The sequence below is a fragment of the Eptatretus burgeri genome, chromosome 3 (genome assembly GCF_056783735.1).
Source record: "Eptatretus burgeri isolate ZD-2024b chromosome 3, Ebu_testis_v1, whole genome shotgun sequence".
NCBI classification, from domain to species: Eukaryota; Metazoa; Chordata; class Myxini; order Myxiniformes; family Myxinidae; genus Eptatretus; species Eptatretus burgeri.
This window is the reverse complement of record NC_140963.1, coordinates 29,184,806-29,201,546: the sequence shown is the minus strand read 5'-3', so window position 1 is coordinate 29,201,546 and position 16,741 is coordinate 29,184,806. Positions and strand designations below refer to the sequence as shown.

Below are 16,741 nucleotides of genomic sequence, written 5' to 3'. Positions count from 1 at the left end.
GTCCCACAATGTATTTCGTGAAGAGTAAATTAATTATCGCTGGCACCCTCGGCTGATAGGATAGCTAGGAGGTATTAACACACGGCTCCGAGACGTCTTGCCTGGGTTTGAATCTCAGCCCAGCTGTAAAATGTCACCCTGGTGTTTCACAAGCAGAGTGATTCATCAATCTATGCGCTACGGACATAAACTGGGCATCCAATCTGCCAGTATTGTGTCCCACGGTGTCATTTGTGAAGAGTAGTCAAGTGGAATACCAAATACTGCATTGGAGTCATCAGAAGGAATAGAACCAAAAAATGTAAAGAGCAAAGGTGGAGTCATCAGGAGGAACCTGGGTATGATTCGTCTTTCAGCTGCTACTCCTGAACCCTCAAACCCATCCAGGTGCAGCCAAGTGAGCCTTACAGAAAAAAAAATTCTACAAAAATTCACTTCTCGTTAGACAGAGAAAAGAAAGAGGATAGGTGAGCTATCGCTTGCATCCCAGCCAAATTCTAAATTCATGCTTGAACCTACAGGAGGCGCTGCATCAGTGGCACGGCCATGCTCCCATCAATGTTGCAAAAGAGCAGTCACGTGCTGCATACGTAATGATAATGACTAACCCTTATCCAAATTGCAAATTCCTGTCACCTTCAGTCGAACATTAGGCCTGGCCAGCCGATTTGTTAGGCCTTGGTCCAAATTTCCCTCTTTGCTGACCCCACAAGTTGGTGGTATTAATTGTGGCCATTAAATGGGTAGTTGTATTAAGTGTGACAGGAGTTTGCCAGGATGGTGAATCGGTACCTTTGAGCTGTATATCATGGGTTCGATTCTCTACATGACTATAAACTTTCCGATTGATGCCTCAAAAGCAGGGCCTTGCATCACACAGTAAGTGCATGGTCCCTCGGATGGATAATAAGGTGGTTGTTGTGTCTGCTAACATTTATTGGTGGATGGTAAAGATACCACGGTATATTTTGTGAAGAGTGGGCGGCAAGTCATCGAGTTGTCCTGCCAGCTTGGCCATCTTGCGAAGAGTAACACCTCGGCTTCCTGAACAATAACAAATCCCTGCCCAAATCAGCACCAGTCAAACATCAGGCTTGTCCAGCCAGTTCGCGAAGACTTCCTCCTTTTTGCATCGTCGAGGCTCGTGGAAGAGCTATACAATGAACGGATCAGGATGTAACAGACGAAAAACAGGACGGAAAACACGCATGCATGGAGGAGGAAACTCCTGATCATGGCTGATAGTGAAAAAAGGTTTGATTTGTGGTCAGTTAATAGCAAGATGAAAGTTCTGCAAATAAAGACTTGGGGGGGGGGGACAACAACAGCAAGGTTGAAGGGAAAAATAGAGGGAGACTTGGACAAATAATGTGGGGAAGAATGAGTGGTAAGGGAGGATGCACAGGTTGGACAAGATGAATACAGAGGGAAACTCTCAGGAAAGGAAAACTAGAAATTCAGGAGGATGTGAGCTTACAGGTGGGGTGTGAATAGGGGTTGGGATAGGGGGTACAAAAGATTAGGAATAGCACAGGGCCCAGAATACTGCCTTTTGGCATTCTCGCCGAGACAGGGAGAAGAGATTAAAGGATTCTATTGAGAGCCACATGTTGGTTATAAGAGTAGTTGAAGTCAGTAACCCAAGAATGGAATTGGGCTTGGATGCCAGAGGCGGAGTTTGGAGAGAAAGGCTCGATGCCACACTGTAGCGAAAGCTCGAGATATGTCCAGAGAGATGGCTCTGATCCAATGTCTGATATTGAGGGCCTCCATCTTTTGTAAGGAGAGTAGAAGCAGCATGTCCAAGGTGGAGTGACCAGGTCTGAATCCAAATTGATGATCTGAGATGAGGAACTTTGACAAATGGAAGGAGTTCATGTTAACTGCGATGATGGATCCTATGACCTTGATGATGATTGGAAGTAAGCTAATAGGTCTGCAGTTGAGCTGATCAGTTTTTGCACCTGGTTTATGTAATAAAGTGATGTTGGTTAACTTTAAAGCAGATGTAAAATGACATAGACCAAATGATAGGGTGAATAGAGCAGAATAGGGACGTGCAAGAGCATCTGAGCAGGTTTCTCGGCAAGAAAAGCTGATGCCGTTCGGTCCAGTTTCAGAATCAGAGTTGTGTTACCACAAGAAACCTGTTCACCTTCTCAGGTGCAAAAGACGGAGTCCAGGAGCAGTTGGGTGTTACTGGGTAGGATGGGTGGAGAGAGTGAGGGGTTGGGGACACAAGATTTGAAAGCAAACAGGATTGAGGCTTTCGGCCTTCTCATGAGCGGAGTCGGCTGTAGCGCCGTTTAAAGCGAAGGACGGGATGGTGGGGAGCATGCTCTGGACACGGACTTTACAAGGCTCCACCAGGTTTTTTCAAGTAGGTTGACAAGTTGGAAAGTTCACTCTTGAGGTTGGACACACGTTGTTTTGTGGCTCTCCTAAGATTAGATGCACACTTTTTGCCGGCTTTGTGAAATGATGGCTCTTCTACTCTTCGCGAATCTTTTAACTGAGAAACATTTATTCATCCATTACCCACTCTTAATGACAAGTTACCCATACGTCCCTCTTCCATTCCATTGCTCCGACTATATATATATATATATATATATATATATATATATATATATATATATATATATATATATATATATATATATATATATATATATATATATATATATATATATATTTATCTCCCTTCTCTCAATTTTCTCTTTCCGCCAACTCAAGTCTCCTATTCTCCCCTTTTCTTCCCTTTGCAGCATGTGTCGAACTTATTGTTTTTCAATGTCCTTCGTTACCATATTTCCCACTTACATACCTAATATGAAGAAAGCTGCTAAGTTGCATTGCAGATAATGCTACAGATTAATTAGACAGCTGACTCGAGCAATTATTGGAGTGATGGCCGTCATAAATTTCCAATGATATTCGACATTTTATCTCTCCCTTTTCTCCCTTTGCATTCCATTTACTTCATGCTTACATTTATTTATTTTTATTTTTTTTTGCTTATTTTAATTTGCTTTGCTCACTTTAGGCCAACCTCTCCGCGTAGTAACGTGGGATACTTGTTTATTTCATTATTTAGTCCCACCTCCCATGTCCCCCACATCTTCCAAATCTCTGAGCACACCTAGTGAAGCTGGAAGTCAAGACTTTAATGAGGTACCACAAGGAGTAAGGTATGTCAGGCATGTTACTGTTGTCTCTGATGTGCTTACATGTTGTGCAAAAAAAAGCACTTGCTGCTCGAAGCTGCTTAAAGTGGAACAAACATTGCATGTTCATCTGAGTGCATTGTCGGAACGATTACATATTAAAGGAGAATAGTTGTTTCTTGCTTGTCTTTGTGTCGCGTTACACTGTTCAACCCCACGAATGTAAGATACACAATCGGCCCCAATGATGTTTCCGTGTAAATTGTGACAAAATATGCACTGCACCGATTCAAAGATTATGTACTCTGTTGTTAACCTTTGCAGACTTTGTCTGAAGTTCAAATATGTGCACTTTGCGTGCTGCCTGTGTGTGCAAATTTGTGCTTGCAATGTAATATATTGGCTGTTTTTATTTTTCTGGTTGACAAAAAAAGTCTGAGTGACCTTGGCCCTTGGCGATGGGATGTAAATCGATATATTTAGTCTTGTTGTTAATACACTTTCTGTGTTGTTTTTGATCCCATACACCAGAACACTACAGTGGGATTCTGATCCAAGTGTTCTGCAGCTTCACGCTGACTCTGACAACGGGTATGTCACGAGGTCATACAGTGGCCTGCAAAAGTATTCACCCCGTACCAATAATGCCACATTTAGATGAATTACAAGTAATTCGTGGAAACAATTTTCAAAATGTACTTTTTTATTCATAACTGAAGAGATCAAACTAAACACTGTTCTCGTTGAAGGAGGTTACATGTTAGGAATACCTGTAAAAAAAAAAAAACAACACATGTACAAATCAAAATTCACTAGTTGCAAAAGTATTCAGCCACTGAGGTTAATACTTGGTGCAAGTACCTTTTGCAGCAATGATTGTTAGGAGCCTTGTTGGGGAGGTATCTACCAGCTTTGTGCAGTGAGATGATGAGATCTTTGACCATTCTTCACGTGGAAATTGCTTTAGTTCTGCCATGTTTGATGGGGATCGTCGATGGACTGCAATCTTCAAGTCTCGCCATAAATGTTCAATTGGGTTCAAGTCAGGACTTTGACGGGGCAACTCGAGAACGTTTATATTCTTCTTCTTCTTCACCCATTCCAGTGTGGCTTCAGCTTTATGTTTCAGATCATTGTCCTGTTGAAATGTGTATCTCCTACTCAGTTTCAGTTTCATGGCCGACTCAAGCAGGTTTTCATCAAGGATTCTCCACTACTTTGCACCATCCATTGTCCCTTCTGTCTTTACAGGCTTGCCAGTCCCCCGTTGTTGAAAAGCAGCCCCATAACATGATACTGCCCCCACCTTGCTTGGCAGTCGGGATGGTGTTGAATGGGTGATGTGCAGTGTTCGGCTTGTGCCAGACGTAACGCTCTGATCTTTGACCAAAAAGTTCAATTTTTTTCTTGTTCCACCAAAAATCTTTTCTCCACATGCCAGCAGTATCATTAAGATGCTTTTTCACAAACTTCATACGAGCTTTTCGATGCATCTTTTTCAGTAATGGCTTCTTTCTTGCCACCTGTCCATAAAGTCCAGCTTTGTGAAGGGAATGGGATATTGCGTATTGATGAACACTGAGCCGCGTAGAGCTTAGCAGATCATTCAAAGTCATTGTTGGATTTACAGTGACATCCCAAACCAATTTCCTGCTTGCCCAGCTGCTGAGTTTGGATGGTCGACCTGATCTGGGTAGATGGTGGGTGGTATTATACGTCTTCCACTTCTTAATAATGGATTTCACCATACTCAAAGGGCTAATGAGCGACTTTGAAATCTTCTTGTAATCCTCTCCTGAACGGTGCTTCTCCACCACTTTATGTCTGACTTCTTTGGAAAGCTCCTTGGTTTTCATGTTTGGCTTGTTTGTTTGACCAAGTGAGTTGTACCTTAAAATTTGATAAGTGAGGGAGCTTAATTTTAAAGTTAAATGACTGATTACATATAGGTGAAAATGTTATGAAATGGAATGTATTTCAACATTCCAGTCCGAAAACAATCATGGAAACACAAACAAAATCCGATCCTTGAAAATGAACACATAATGCTCATGTATGACAAGATGATCCCGTCAAGTGTGGACATTGCAAACAAAGCATTACATCCGAACATAGTGCTCAAACACAAAAAGGAAAAGTCGGCATTGTTTATAGTTCCCAATGACTTTGGACTGAATGCCACAGAAATCAAGAAAATGACCAAATACCAGGATCTGAAAAATGAGGTCAAGAGGACTTGGAAATTGAAGAAACGTGAAATTGTACCAGTGATAATCAGTGCTGCAGGAATGAAAATGAAAACCCTGACTGAGTACTTAAAAATCATTCCGGAGAATATCACTACAACCGAGCGACAAGTGGAGGCTGTCAGAGGTTCAGTGAAGATTTTGAAAAGAGCCCTCGGAACGAGGCAATGGAAACAAAGTTTCAGTTTGGTTCATGAATCATGATCCTTTACCAAAAAATAGGAGAATTTCCTCCCACCTCCTGAAACCTGCAAATGGAGATAACAACCAACGTGAAACCAATTACACTTATTTTGTCACCTTTCAAACAAATAATTTCCTTCTGAAGTGATTTTGGGTTAATTAGGAAAAGGGTTTGAATACTTGTACAACTGAGAATCATCTGATTTTCTCTGTTAATCTAACTTATTCACATTGCATCTGCATTTGCTTTTTTTTTCTTCCCCTTTATCACTTTGGAGTAGTTTGTGAACACTCTATATATTAAATTTGATTTGAAACCATCATGAAATAAGCTCAAGTGGCATCGAAAAGTGAAAATTTTGGATTGGGGAGGGGGGGGGTGGGGGAATACTATTGACTTTGTTTATACAATGCATTTCTTGCTTGGAAGAGAAAGTTCTATGAATAATCTACGAGGCAGTTAAAAGTTTGTGTGTGGGTGTGTGTATCCAATGTACCACACTCTGTGTTGCGTAGTGCTGGTTCTGCCAAAGCAGTTTCTCGGTCAGGATAATACTGGGTGGTTTGCTAATCCCTCTCCCAGCAATAGTCAGGACAGGAATTTTGAACTTGACTTTTTACGAAGGACACAGTGGGATCTTTAACACTCGTCAACGAATGTCGGCAGATAGGACGCCCAGTTTAATGTCTGCATCTGAGAGATTGATGAATCACCCTCCTTTTAAACAGTTGGATGACAGTTTATAGCTGGGTCAGGATTTCAACCCAGGCTAATCATTAGAAAGGTGTGTTTTTGGAAAGAGCAGAAAAAAAAAATATATATATATATATATATATTTCTGTAATCCGGCTAAATGACAAAACGCTAAATGACAGGTGCGCCTGTAATCCGGCTACTCGGAGGCTTGGGTTGGAGGATCGCTTGAGGACGGGGACTCTGCACTGGGCAGGGTGTAGAGCAGCCCGGAATCATGGCGAAACCCAAATCCTGATCCCTGTGTCGTAAGAGGTGACCAGGGTTGCGTCAGGAAGGGCATCCGGCGTAAAACCTGTGCCAAATCAGTATGCGGATCATAACGGATGATCCGCTGTGGCGACCCCTAACGGGAGCAGCCGAAAGATGAACAACATATATATATATATATATATATATATATATATATATATATATATATATATATATATATATATACATACACATATACACACACAGTGCCAATAGAAAGTATACACCCGCTTTCAAATTTTTCACGTTCTGTTACCTTATTGCCTGGAATAAAATTGCACTAAATGAGACTTTTGCCATCTTTATTTACACATTGTAACCCACAACTTCCAAGTCAAAAACAAATTCGACAAATGTCAGAAAATTTATCAGAAATACAAAACAAGAATATCTTGGTTGGATAAGCGTCCACCCCCTTATACTAGCAATTGTAAATGAGCTCAGGTGTAACCAATCACCTTCAAAATCACACACTCAGTTCATTGGCCTCCACCTGTGTTAAATTGTAGTGATTCTGATTATTTTAGAATAAAATCAGTTGTTTCTGCAGGTTTCCTCTGTTGGATAGTGTATTTCACAGGAAAAACTCAACCATGAGAACCAAGGAGCTTTCAAAAGACCTCTGGGATAAAGTTATGGAAAGGTACAGATCAGTAGATGGGAATAAAAATATTTCAAAGGTCTTGAATATCCATTACGGAATCATCAAGACAATCATTAACAAGTGCAAGGCATATGGTACCACCAAAACCCTGCCTATAATAGGCCGTCACTCCAAACTGGATGAGCAACAAGGAGACTGATCAGAGAGGCCACCAAGAGGCCAATGGCAACTTTGAAAGAGCGACATGCCTTTATGACAAAGACTGGTCATTGTGTGCATGTGACAATATCCCAAGTACTCCACAAGTCTGGCCTGCATGGTAGGGTGGTAAGAAGGAAGCCATTACTTAAAAAGCCCACCTTGAGTCCCATTTGAGGTATGCAAAAAATCACTCCAGAGATTCTGAAGCCATGTGGAAAAAGGTTTTGTGGTCTGATGAAACCAAGATGGAACTTTTTGGCCTAAATAAAAAACGCTTTGTTTGGCGCAAACCCAACACAGCACATCATCCAAAGAACACCATCCCTACTGTGAAGCATGGTGGTGGCAGCATCATGTTACGGGGATGTTTCTCATCAGCAGGGACTGGGGCACTTGTCAGGATAGAAGGGAAAATGGATGGAGCAAAATACAGAAAAATCCTCGAGGAAAACCTGCTGCCCTCTTCAAGAAAGCTGAAATTGGGACGGAAGTTCACCTTTCAGCATGAAAACGACCCGAAGCACACAGTCAAAGCTACACTGGAGTGTCTGAGGAAGAAAATGATAAATGTCCTTGAGTGGCGCAGTCAGAGCCCCGACCTAAATCCAATGGATAATCTGTGGCATGACTTGAAGATTGCTGTCCATCAACGCTCCCCATGCAACTTGACTGAGCTTGAACAGTTTTGAACAGAAGAATGGGCAAATATTGCCCAATCAAGGTGTGGAAGGTTGGTGGAGACCTATCTCAACGGACAGAGATGTAATTGCTGTTAAAGTTGCTTCCAGCAAGTACTAACTCAGGGGGGTGGATACTTATCCAAGCAAGATATTCTCGTTTTGTATTTTTAATTACTTTTCTGAAATTTGTAGAATTTGTTTTTCACTTGGAAGTTGTGGGTTACGGTGTTCAAATAAAGGTGGCAAATGTCTGATTTAATACAATTTAATTCCAGGCTTGAAGGCAGAAAAAGGTTAAAAATTTGAAAGGGGTGTAGACTTTATTTTGGCACTGATGTACAATTAAACCAGATCTGATCGCACAGCTCTCTGGGCTGGGATGGCTAAATATTTGTTAACTAACCCTTGATGTGATTATTGGAATTTTGGAATGTAATTCGTAGATTTTACTGTTTCGGAATGTTTTCATATGTGCTCTCAGATTGTCTGCCAAGACTACGGAGGAAGAAAGTTTTGTTGTGAAATTGCTTTATATTCACTTTATTTGCAGGCGCCGAGCAGCCAAGCTAACCATGTGCAAGATTGCCCAGGTTGACGTCCCGCCAAAGGAAGTTGTGTCCTACTGCAAGGAGACGCAGACTCCATTGCAAACGCAATACTCTGAAGGTGATAGAAATCAATGTAAACCAAGTTATTTTCCTCTACTTTCCTTCTTTCAGGTATTTCAGGCATGGTAATTGCCTAATTTACAGCATTGATATGTAGTATAATACTTGCAAAGTAATTGCTTATTCTTGTAAATTTGTTGAACTTCTTGTTTTCCATAGAAGTTGAAGAAGATGAGATGATCGAAACAATTCCAGCATTTGAAGAAAAGCAGGACAAGGAGGATGACAACATTGCCAGCCATGAAGGTGAGGCACCAGTATTGTAATCACTCGTGTATAAGCCGCACTTTCCCCCCCGGAAATATCTGATCAAAATTTGGGGTTTGTATTATCCACGAGAAGCCTGGTGTTGGCTTAACGGTCAAGGTGGCTGGCTTAAGATCTTAAAGTCCTGAGTTTGAGCCCTGTTGGCCAGGTTGAATTAATACCAGGTGGGGGTTGACTCAGCCCGTCATTCTTCCGAGGTTGGCAAAATGAGTACCAGTGTAATGGTATAGGGGCACAGCATCAGCGGCGTAGTCATGCCCCAACTCAATGATTGCTGCCACATTCAAGAAGAATGGACTGCTTGAGAATTTCCATTTGCTCATGACTCGCAAAACACTTGAGAGTTCCTCTCCAGCTCTTGCTGTGCTAATCTGATAGATGTCACATATCACTCAGTAAGAGTTGTTAGGTACATTCAACGTGCCATGTCGTTTATCATATTGTGTTTCATACAAGACAGGAGCCAGCCATTGAGCTGAATTAAACACACCCTAAAATGGCTCTCTCCATAGATCGGAAAAATAGTGCCATTCAGTGGTGTTTTTTGCACACAAAGTCAAAGCTCGTGGAAGAGCGAGAAAACTGAATGGATCAGGACGTAACAGAACAAAAGGAACAACAGAGAGAGAGAGAGAGAGAGAGAGAGAGAGAGAGAGAGAGAGAGAGAGAGAGAGAGAGAGAGAGAGAGAGAGAGAGAGAGAGAGAGAGAGAGAGAGAGAGAGAGAGAGAGAGAGAGAGAGAGACACCAACAGCAGAGTTGAAGGATAAAACACAGAGACTTGGACAAATAAGGGAAGTGGGGAGGAAAGAGGGGTAGGGAAAGGCGCATGGGATGGCCAAGATTGATATAGAAGCAACTCTCATAAAGGGAAAACTGGAAATTTTGAAGGAGGCGGGTTTGGGGGTGGGGGGTGGGGCTAATGGAGGTGTAAAAGATCATGGCTTTGGATGGGAGATGATCTGAGATGGTGGTAAACAGCTAACTTGAAGAATTGGAGGGAAGAATGAGATTGAAGAAAATGTGGAGGTTGATTTCCCAGGTGGGAAAAATGGAGGAACAAATGAGTAGAGGTGAGCAGCGATTCTGGATTTTGGGAGTTTCACCAGAAATGGATTGATGGTGGACCACATGCACCCTGCAGGGACCTGGGGGGGAGGGACAAAGCATGGAAAGAGCTGAGGGTGCAAGACCAGAAAGGAAGCAGTAGAAGAGAGAATGACCACCGACCTGTCTCCATTGGGAAAGTGATCGGCCCATGGATTCTGCTTCATCACGGGAGGTTCCAATGAACTTGAAGTCCTTGGGTTCCATGGCGTTAAGCTGAGCAAGGTGTGAGGCATGGGCACCAGCTAAAGGGGGGACGGGGGGATGGGATGGAGGGAACAGAACTCCATCAAGCTGCGGATGAAGGCCTTGTAGGTGGACAGGAGACCAGGTGTGCCATGGAAGGAGTTTGCATGACACAGGATGCCCAATCAATGACTGCTTTTGGATGCCAACTTAGATTTGTGGTTTGCCGAAGAATGATTATGGCTGATAGTGAGACCCAGGAGTTTGAGTGACTGAACATCCTCATGAGGAATGTTAAAAGAAAGTGGATGGGAGGGTTTGTTGGACATTCCTTTCAGTGAGAATGAGAGAGGGAGAGAAATCGATATTTGTCAGGATTGAAAGACATATTCCAAGTGTTTGACCAGCTTCTGATTTTGACGAGGTCTGAAGAAAGGGAAGAGGCTGCCTGCCTATGAAGGATGAGGGATGTCATGGCAGATAGTGCAGTCAGCAAATAGATAAGGGGGATTTTTCAGTCGGAGAGATTGTTGATGAAGATGAGGAATACGACTGTGCCCAGAACACTGCCTTGGGGCTCTCCAGCCTTAATTGGGAAAGGCGATGAAAGGATTCTCTTGAGTGTTACACGTTGGCTATGAGAATAGAGGAAGTCAGTAAGCCATGTGTGGAGTTGGCCTTGGGTGCCATAGGCAGAGAGTTTGGAGAGCAATGTGGGATTCCAGACTATTGAAAACACGGGTATATTTAGGAACAAGGCTCTGATCTCAGGTCTGATATTGACTGCCTTCATCCATTGTTGAGTGAGTAGTCGTAGCATGTCTGGTGGAGTGACCTGGTCTGAAACTAAATTTGTGATTTGAGATTAGGCCATTGGAGTAAAGGAAGGATTCATATCAACTGCGATGATGGATTCCAAGCCCTTGCTGATGATGTGAAGTAAGCTGATCGGACTGGAGTTGAGGGGATCACTCTTTGCACCTTTTTAGCTCGCCTGTTCGAAGAACAGAGAGCTATAGCGATACCCCCGGCGTGAGCGTCAGCGTGAGCGTGAAAATGTTTAATTTTTTGAATTACGGAAAAACTCCTCGACGGATTTCGACGAAACTTGGTGGGGGGGGGGTGGTAAGTATGGTCCAAGGATCATGCCATTAGATTTTGGACTTGGTCCCCCCCCCAAAAGAAATTGTTAGAGAATTTTTTTTTTTGCATTTATACATGTTTTAAGTAATTTCCACCCCCCCCCCCCCAAAAAAAAAAATTGTTATAGAAAAAAAAAATTTTTGCAACTTTTTTTTCGACCAAATTTTGATTTCTTTTTTTTTTTGCATTTCTACATGTTTTAAGTGATTTCCAACCCCCCCCCAAAAAAATTGTAAGAGAAAATTTTTTTTTTTTTTGCATTTGTACATATTTTAAGTGATTTCCAACCCCCCCACAAAAAATTGTAAGAGAAAATTTTTTTTGCATTTCTACATGTTTTTAGTGATTTCCAACCCCCCCAAAAAAAATTGTTAGAAAAAAAAAAATTTTTGCAGCTTTTTTTCCAACAAAATTTCGATTTTTTTTTTGCATTTCTACATGTTTTATGTGATTAGGATTTCGACGAACCTTGGTGGGGGGGTTAGGTATGGTCCAAGGATCATGCCATTAGATTTTGGACTTGGTCCCCCCCCCCAAAAAATATTGTTAGAGAGAAAAAAATTTTTTTTTGCATTTCTACATATTTTAAGTGATTTCCAACCCCCCCCAAGAAAAAATTGTTAGAGAATTATAAAAAATATAAATGATTAGACTCGTCTTTTAAAAACGATAAATGTATAAAGAGGCGAGCATTGGGTGGCTTTGACACCAACTCTGGTTATGTAATACAGTGATGTTGGCTGATTTTCAAAGCAGATGGAAGATGACCTCAGGGAAATTTGGGGGAGAAAATAGCAGAAACAGAATGTGCAAGAGCAGCAGAGTATGTTTTTTAGGACACGTGAGTTGATGCCATCTGGTCCAATTGCAGAATCAGGGACGAGCGTTGACAGAAACTTATCTACCTTCTCAGGTGCAAAAGACAGTCCAGGAGCAGTTGGGTATCAATAATGAGGGGTTGGGAACACAAGATTTGGAAGTAAACCCAGAATTGAGACGTTCTGCCTTCTCATGAGTGGAGTTGGCTGCGGTGCTAGTTGAAGTGAGGGAAGGATTGGAGGGGAGCATACACCGGAGACGGACTGAAGGTGCCACCAGGTTTTCGAGGAGGGAAACAAGTTTGAAAGTTCAATGTTAAGGTTGGACAGATGTTGTTTTCTGGCTCTCTTGAGAGTGGACACACACTTGTTTTGGCCTTTTTTTGGAATGATCTGGGATTGCCTTCAGTTGGGTTTACTTTCCAGGAAGAGAAGGTGAGTGGTTTCAGATAAACTGCCACACCACATAATTCAGTGTACAATGGGGTTGGAAGAAAGGTAGGACAATTGAAGATGATATGAGATTAATCAGTGCATCAGAGAGAGCAGGTTTCTTTTGAAGAATTCCGAGGCCGAGTTAACATCAGGGGCAGTAGATATGGGAAACCAGACCTGAAGTGAGATGCCTGCTTGCAGTCCCTGCCAATCTGCCTGAGTGAACTGCCAGGCTCACCGCCTTTGAGGCAGCTCTTTGAGAATAGCCAGAGAGTTGTTGACTCATAAGCATATGTTTAGATGAACCAATTGGAGCCGAGGAAGAGAGCAGGATAAATTTGCAGGGAGTTTTGTCATCACCAACTCCAGAAGGGAAGATTTGCCATTTCGGAAAATACGGGTCAGAAGGTTCACAAATTGAGTCATGGTGTCGCAGAAGTTCTTTGCAGAAGTGCCATGGATGGTGAGAGAAGTACTAACACCCAGGCAATTAGCATGGTGACAATAGATATCACAACATATGAGGAGGAGAGAGTTGGGATTAGTGGTTAAATGTTGGTCGATGTTGTCTGAGAGAGATGGAGATGGATTTGTCACTGTTTGGAGGATGTTACAACACACAGACAAACACAAGGTGGGAACGGAGAGGAAGTTGCAGCCAGAGGTATTCCTGGGGGTTGGGAGGTTTAAGATCAGTACACGGACAGTGAGATATTGAGTTATTGATGTAAACTACATGTCCGTTGCCATGGCGGTGTTCAGCTCTGTCAAATTGGAGGAGACCTTATAGCCAGGGAGAGACATGAAGGAGTCATGGATGTTCTGTGGGAGGAAGGATTCTGTTAAACAGATGATGTCCAGTTTGTCAGCAGCAGCCTGGATTGAAAGATATGTCAATTTGGAGTGGATTCCTCAGATGTTTGAGGTCCTCACAATGAGGGATGGGGGAGGAGGTGTAATGGGTGGGAGGCTGGGACAGTGAGGGATAGGGAATACGATGGAGGGGGTTGAGGGGGAGTGGGATGAGGTGGAAGCTGAGAGAAGGCAGAATGAGGGGAAGCTGAGAGGGAGAAGCATTGAGGAGGTGGGGTGAAGAATAAAGCTTGGAGAGGGCAACGTGGGGCTGAGGGGGAAGCTGTGAGGGGGTGGGGTGAGGAGGCATGCAAAAGGTGGGACATGAAGTGGAGGGATTCTGAAGAGGAGGATGTGTATAAGTGTTGGGGTTGGAAGGATGCGGGCTTGTAGGAGATGCGGGTGAGGGTATTGACACGGAGGGGCTTGACACGAAACGGAGGGTCACGTGAGCAAAGACAATGACACATCATGTGACCCCTTTAATGTTTGTCTTTGACTTTGAATTACAATTGTGCCTCTCAGCATTGTCTGACAACCCATTAAAGTGTAAACAATCGTTTTATTTTATAACTGTTGATCTTTTTCTTGAAAAATTGCTTTCCCTGTAAACTGTTAAGACACTCGTTCTTGATTTGCACGAGTTATTTAGCTGCTTACAGAAAGCCTGCAAAACACAAAATGCAATTGAGATTTTTTATTTTTTTTTTGAAAGCTGAAAATCACTGTCCACAATTCACAGTTTTAACAGCACATTATGCTCAATTTATGCTTTGCAGCTCAACGTTTTATGTTTTCAGTAAGGCATGCTTTCTTCATCAACTGTTAAAAGTATGCCAAATGATTTGTATTATACTACTGCACTGCACTGCATTTATCATCGGTTCAGGAATTGAACCAGGATCAGACATAGAAGTGGCATCTCTCTCACAGCCTTTACTCAATCATTAATATAACCTAAGTTCAATCAACGCACCAAAAAGTAAAGACCCAAACTTCACATGATGATAACTCAAATTTTCTGTGTTGTTAAGAGCATGCAACTTAGGAACAGCTGTAAGAATATGATGATGGCCGTTTGTTAACCCGTCCATTGTGCAGCCTGAGACTGCCAGAAATGAGGTGGAGGATGACAGACCGTCCGGCGATGGTGAAGTGATAGGCCCATCGACTGAGGTTCGTGGAAGAGCTAGTTCAGTGAACGGATCAGGACACAACAGAAGAAAAAAAACAGCTGGAACGGCATCCGGTCAAGCACATATTTCCACCAAGCTGAATAGTTTTCGTTTTGTAGGCCACTGATAGGCAGGATCTGCATCTAGACCTTCACAAACATGTAATCAGCTTCCTTTTGTCACCCACCCAAGTCATCCAGCAACTTTCGTCCGAAACTGTCGGCAACTTTTTGAGATATCGTGCTATATATATCGTTTTTGGCCCGATCTCTCAATGGTGACGAATCACTTGAAGTATTTTTTTTAAAATTGGCATCTGCATCTGCACCCAGATCTTCACGGAAATCAAATCATTTGGTTCTTGTCAAACACCCAACCTGCCCACCAAGTTTGTACCGAATTTACAAGGATGTACAAGGAATATAGACACAGATGGAGGCCATTCAGCCCATCATGCCTGTGCGAACACCATATTAAATTATCAACACGAGATCCAAAGAAGAAAATGCAAATGTTAAAAAAAAAAAAAATATTCAACTATTTAATTTAAGTTTTTGTAGTTTTTGTATCGCCCCCTTCAGGGGAGGGGGAATGGGCTTGGTTAAAAACACACATCAACCACACAACACCCCTTGACAAGACCCCCCACCAAGAGCACTCCATACACATGCACACAATGACCCATCAATGCTCAAACTACCTAAAAGTCTTATCAACATCCCCATACCCCTATATCTCCATAACTTCCAGGTACCTATCTAATTCTAATTTAAACTTATCTACTGTTTTTGCTGCCACTACCTTTACAGGGAGACCACTCCATGCATTAACTACTCTTTGAGTGAAAGTCCCCTTCCTTACTACCATCTTAACCCTCCTCTTCTTTACTCTCAAGCTATGGCCCCTGGTTCTATCATTGTCTACTCTGTTGAATAATTCATCTGCATTTATTTTATTGATACCTTTCATTAATTATCTTAAGCATCTCCATCATATCTCCTCATAACCACCTCTTTTCTAGTGTATAAAGCCCTGTCTCCTTCAGCCAATCCTCATAGCTAAGTCAAGCTAGACCCAGAATCAATCTCGTAGCCCTGCACTGAACCCTCTCTCTGGCATCTACGTCCTTCCTGAGTTGTGGTGACCAAAACTGCACACGATATTCTAGATGTGGCCCTCACTAAATTCCTGTACAATATTAACACCATACCCATAACAACAATTTATCCACAACTTTTTGGGATGTCGTGCTATATCATGCTTCACCATTGATGGTGAAGAATCACTTTTAAAAAATCCAGTATCTGGATCCATATCTTCAACACAATCGAAGCAATTCGTCCTTGTCACACACCCAATGTGTCCACCAAATTTTGTTTGAATCCAGTGCACAGCTTTTTGAGATATCCTGCTCAAAGTCGTTTGAGATAGACAGTGGTGAAATATATCCTCCATGGTGGAGACAATGATGGGAATTTTTTTTTTAACTCTTCAATTTCTCATACCAACCTCCTCCTCTCCTCTCTCTCTCTCTCTCTCTTCCTCATATTATTTTGGCTCGACCTTCTTTCCTTTCCCTCGTCCTCTCCATTTCTCCCTTTTTTTCACGAAACTCAAATGTATGTAATGAAGCAGATCTGTCTGTCTGTCTGTCCATCCCCGAACGACTCCCACAGTTTTGGGGCCAGCCCCAACCAAGTTTTCTGTGCAACATTTGAGATCCCTGAATTTGTCCTAAAATTAGTGGGAGTTTTCATTAATTTTTCTCAAAACAATTTGTTTTTGAGATTCTGGGCTCCCACATGTGCATAGCACGGGTACCACGCAAGCATGTAATATGTATGTTACTTCAAGTAAATGTCTTTCCATTGAAAACCACAGATGTTTCCAAAGCTTCTTCCTCACTTGTATGAGCTTCTTCTCAGCAAGGTTGTTTTCTATTTTTCTTCCTCTCCTCACTGCCCTTGATCATTGACCATTCTTGCACATTATTTTGCCATCCTTT

The 16,741-nt window shown here is 42.3% G+C and overlaps 1 protein-coding gene across 3 annotated transcripts in view; it reads left to right on the top strand.

The window, feature by feature from the left end:
* LOC147029609 (cytoplasmic dynein 1 intermediate chain 1-like) overlaps positions 1–16,741 on the top strand; it is a 98,382-nt gene that overhangs the window by 27,582 nt on the left and 54,059 nt on the right. The window contains exons 4-7 of one of the 3 annotated variants that reach the window (XM_085872754.1): positions 3,047–3,191; positions 3,699–3,758; positions 8,638–8,753; positions 8,918–9,001. In XM_085872754.1, the coding sequence (XP_085728880.1) occupies positions 3,047–3,191; positions 3,699–3,758; positions 8,638–8,753; positions 8,918–9,001 (405 nt within the window). Of the gene's footprint in view, positions 1–3,046; positions 3,192–3,698; positions 3,759–8,637; positions 8,754–8,914; positions 9,002–16,741 lie in introns of all 3 variants that reach the window. The other 2 variants (XM_085872756.1, XM_085872753.1) reach the window with 2 other exon arrangements.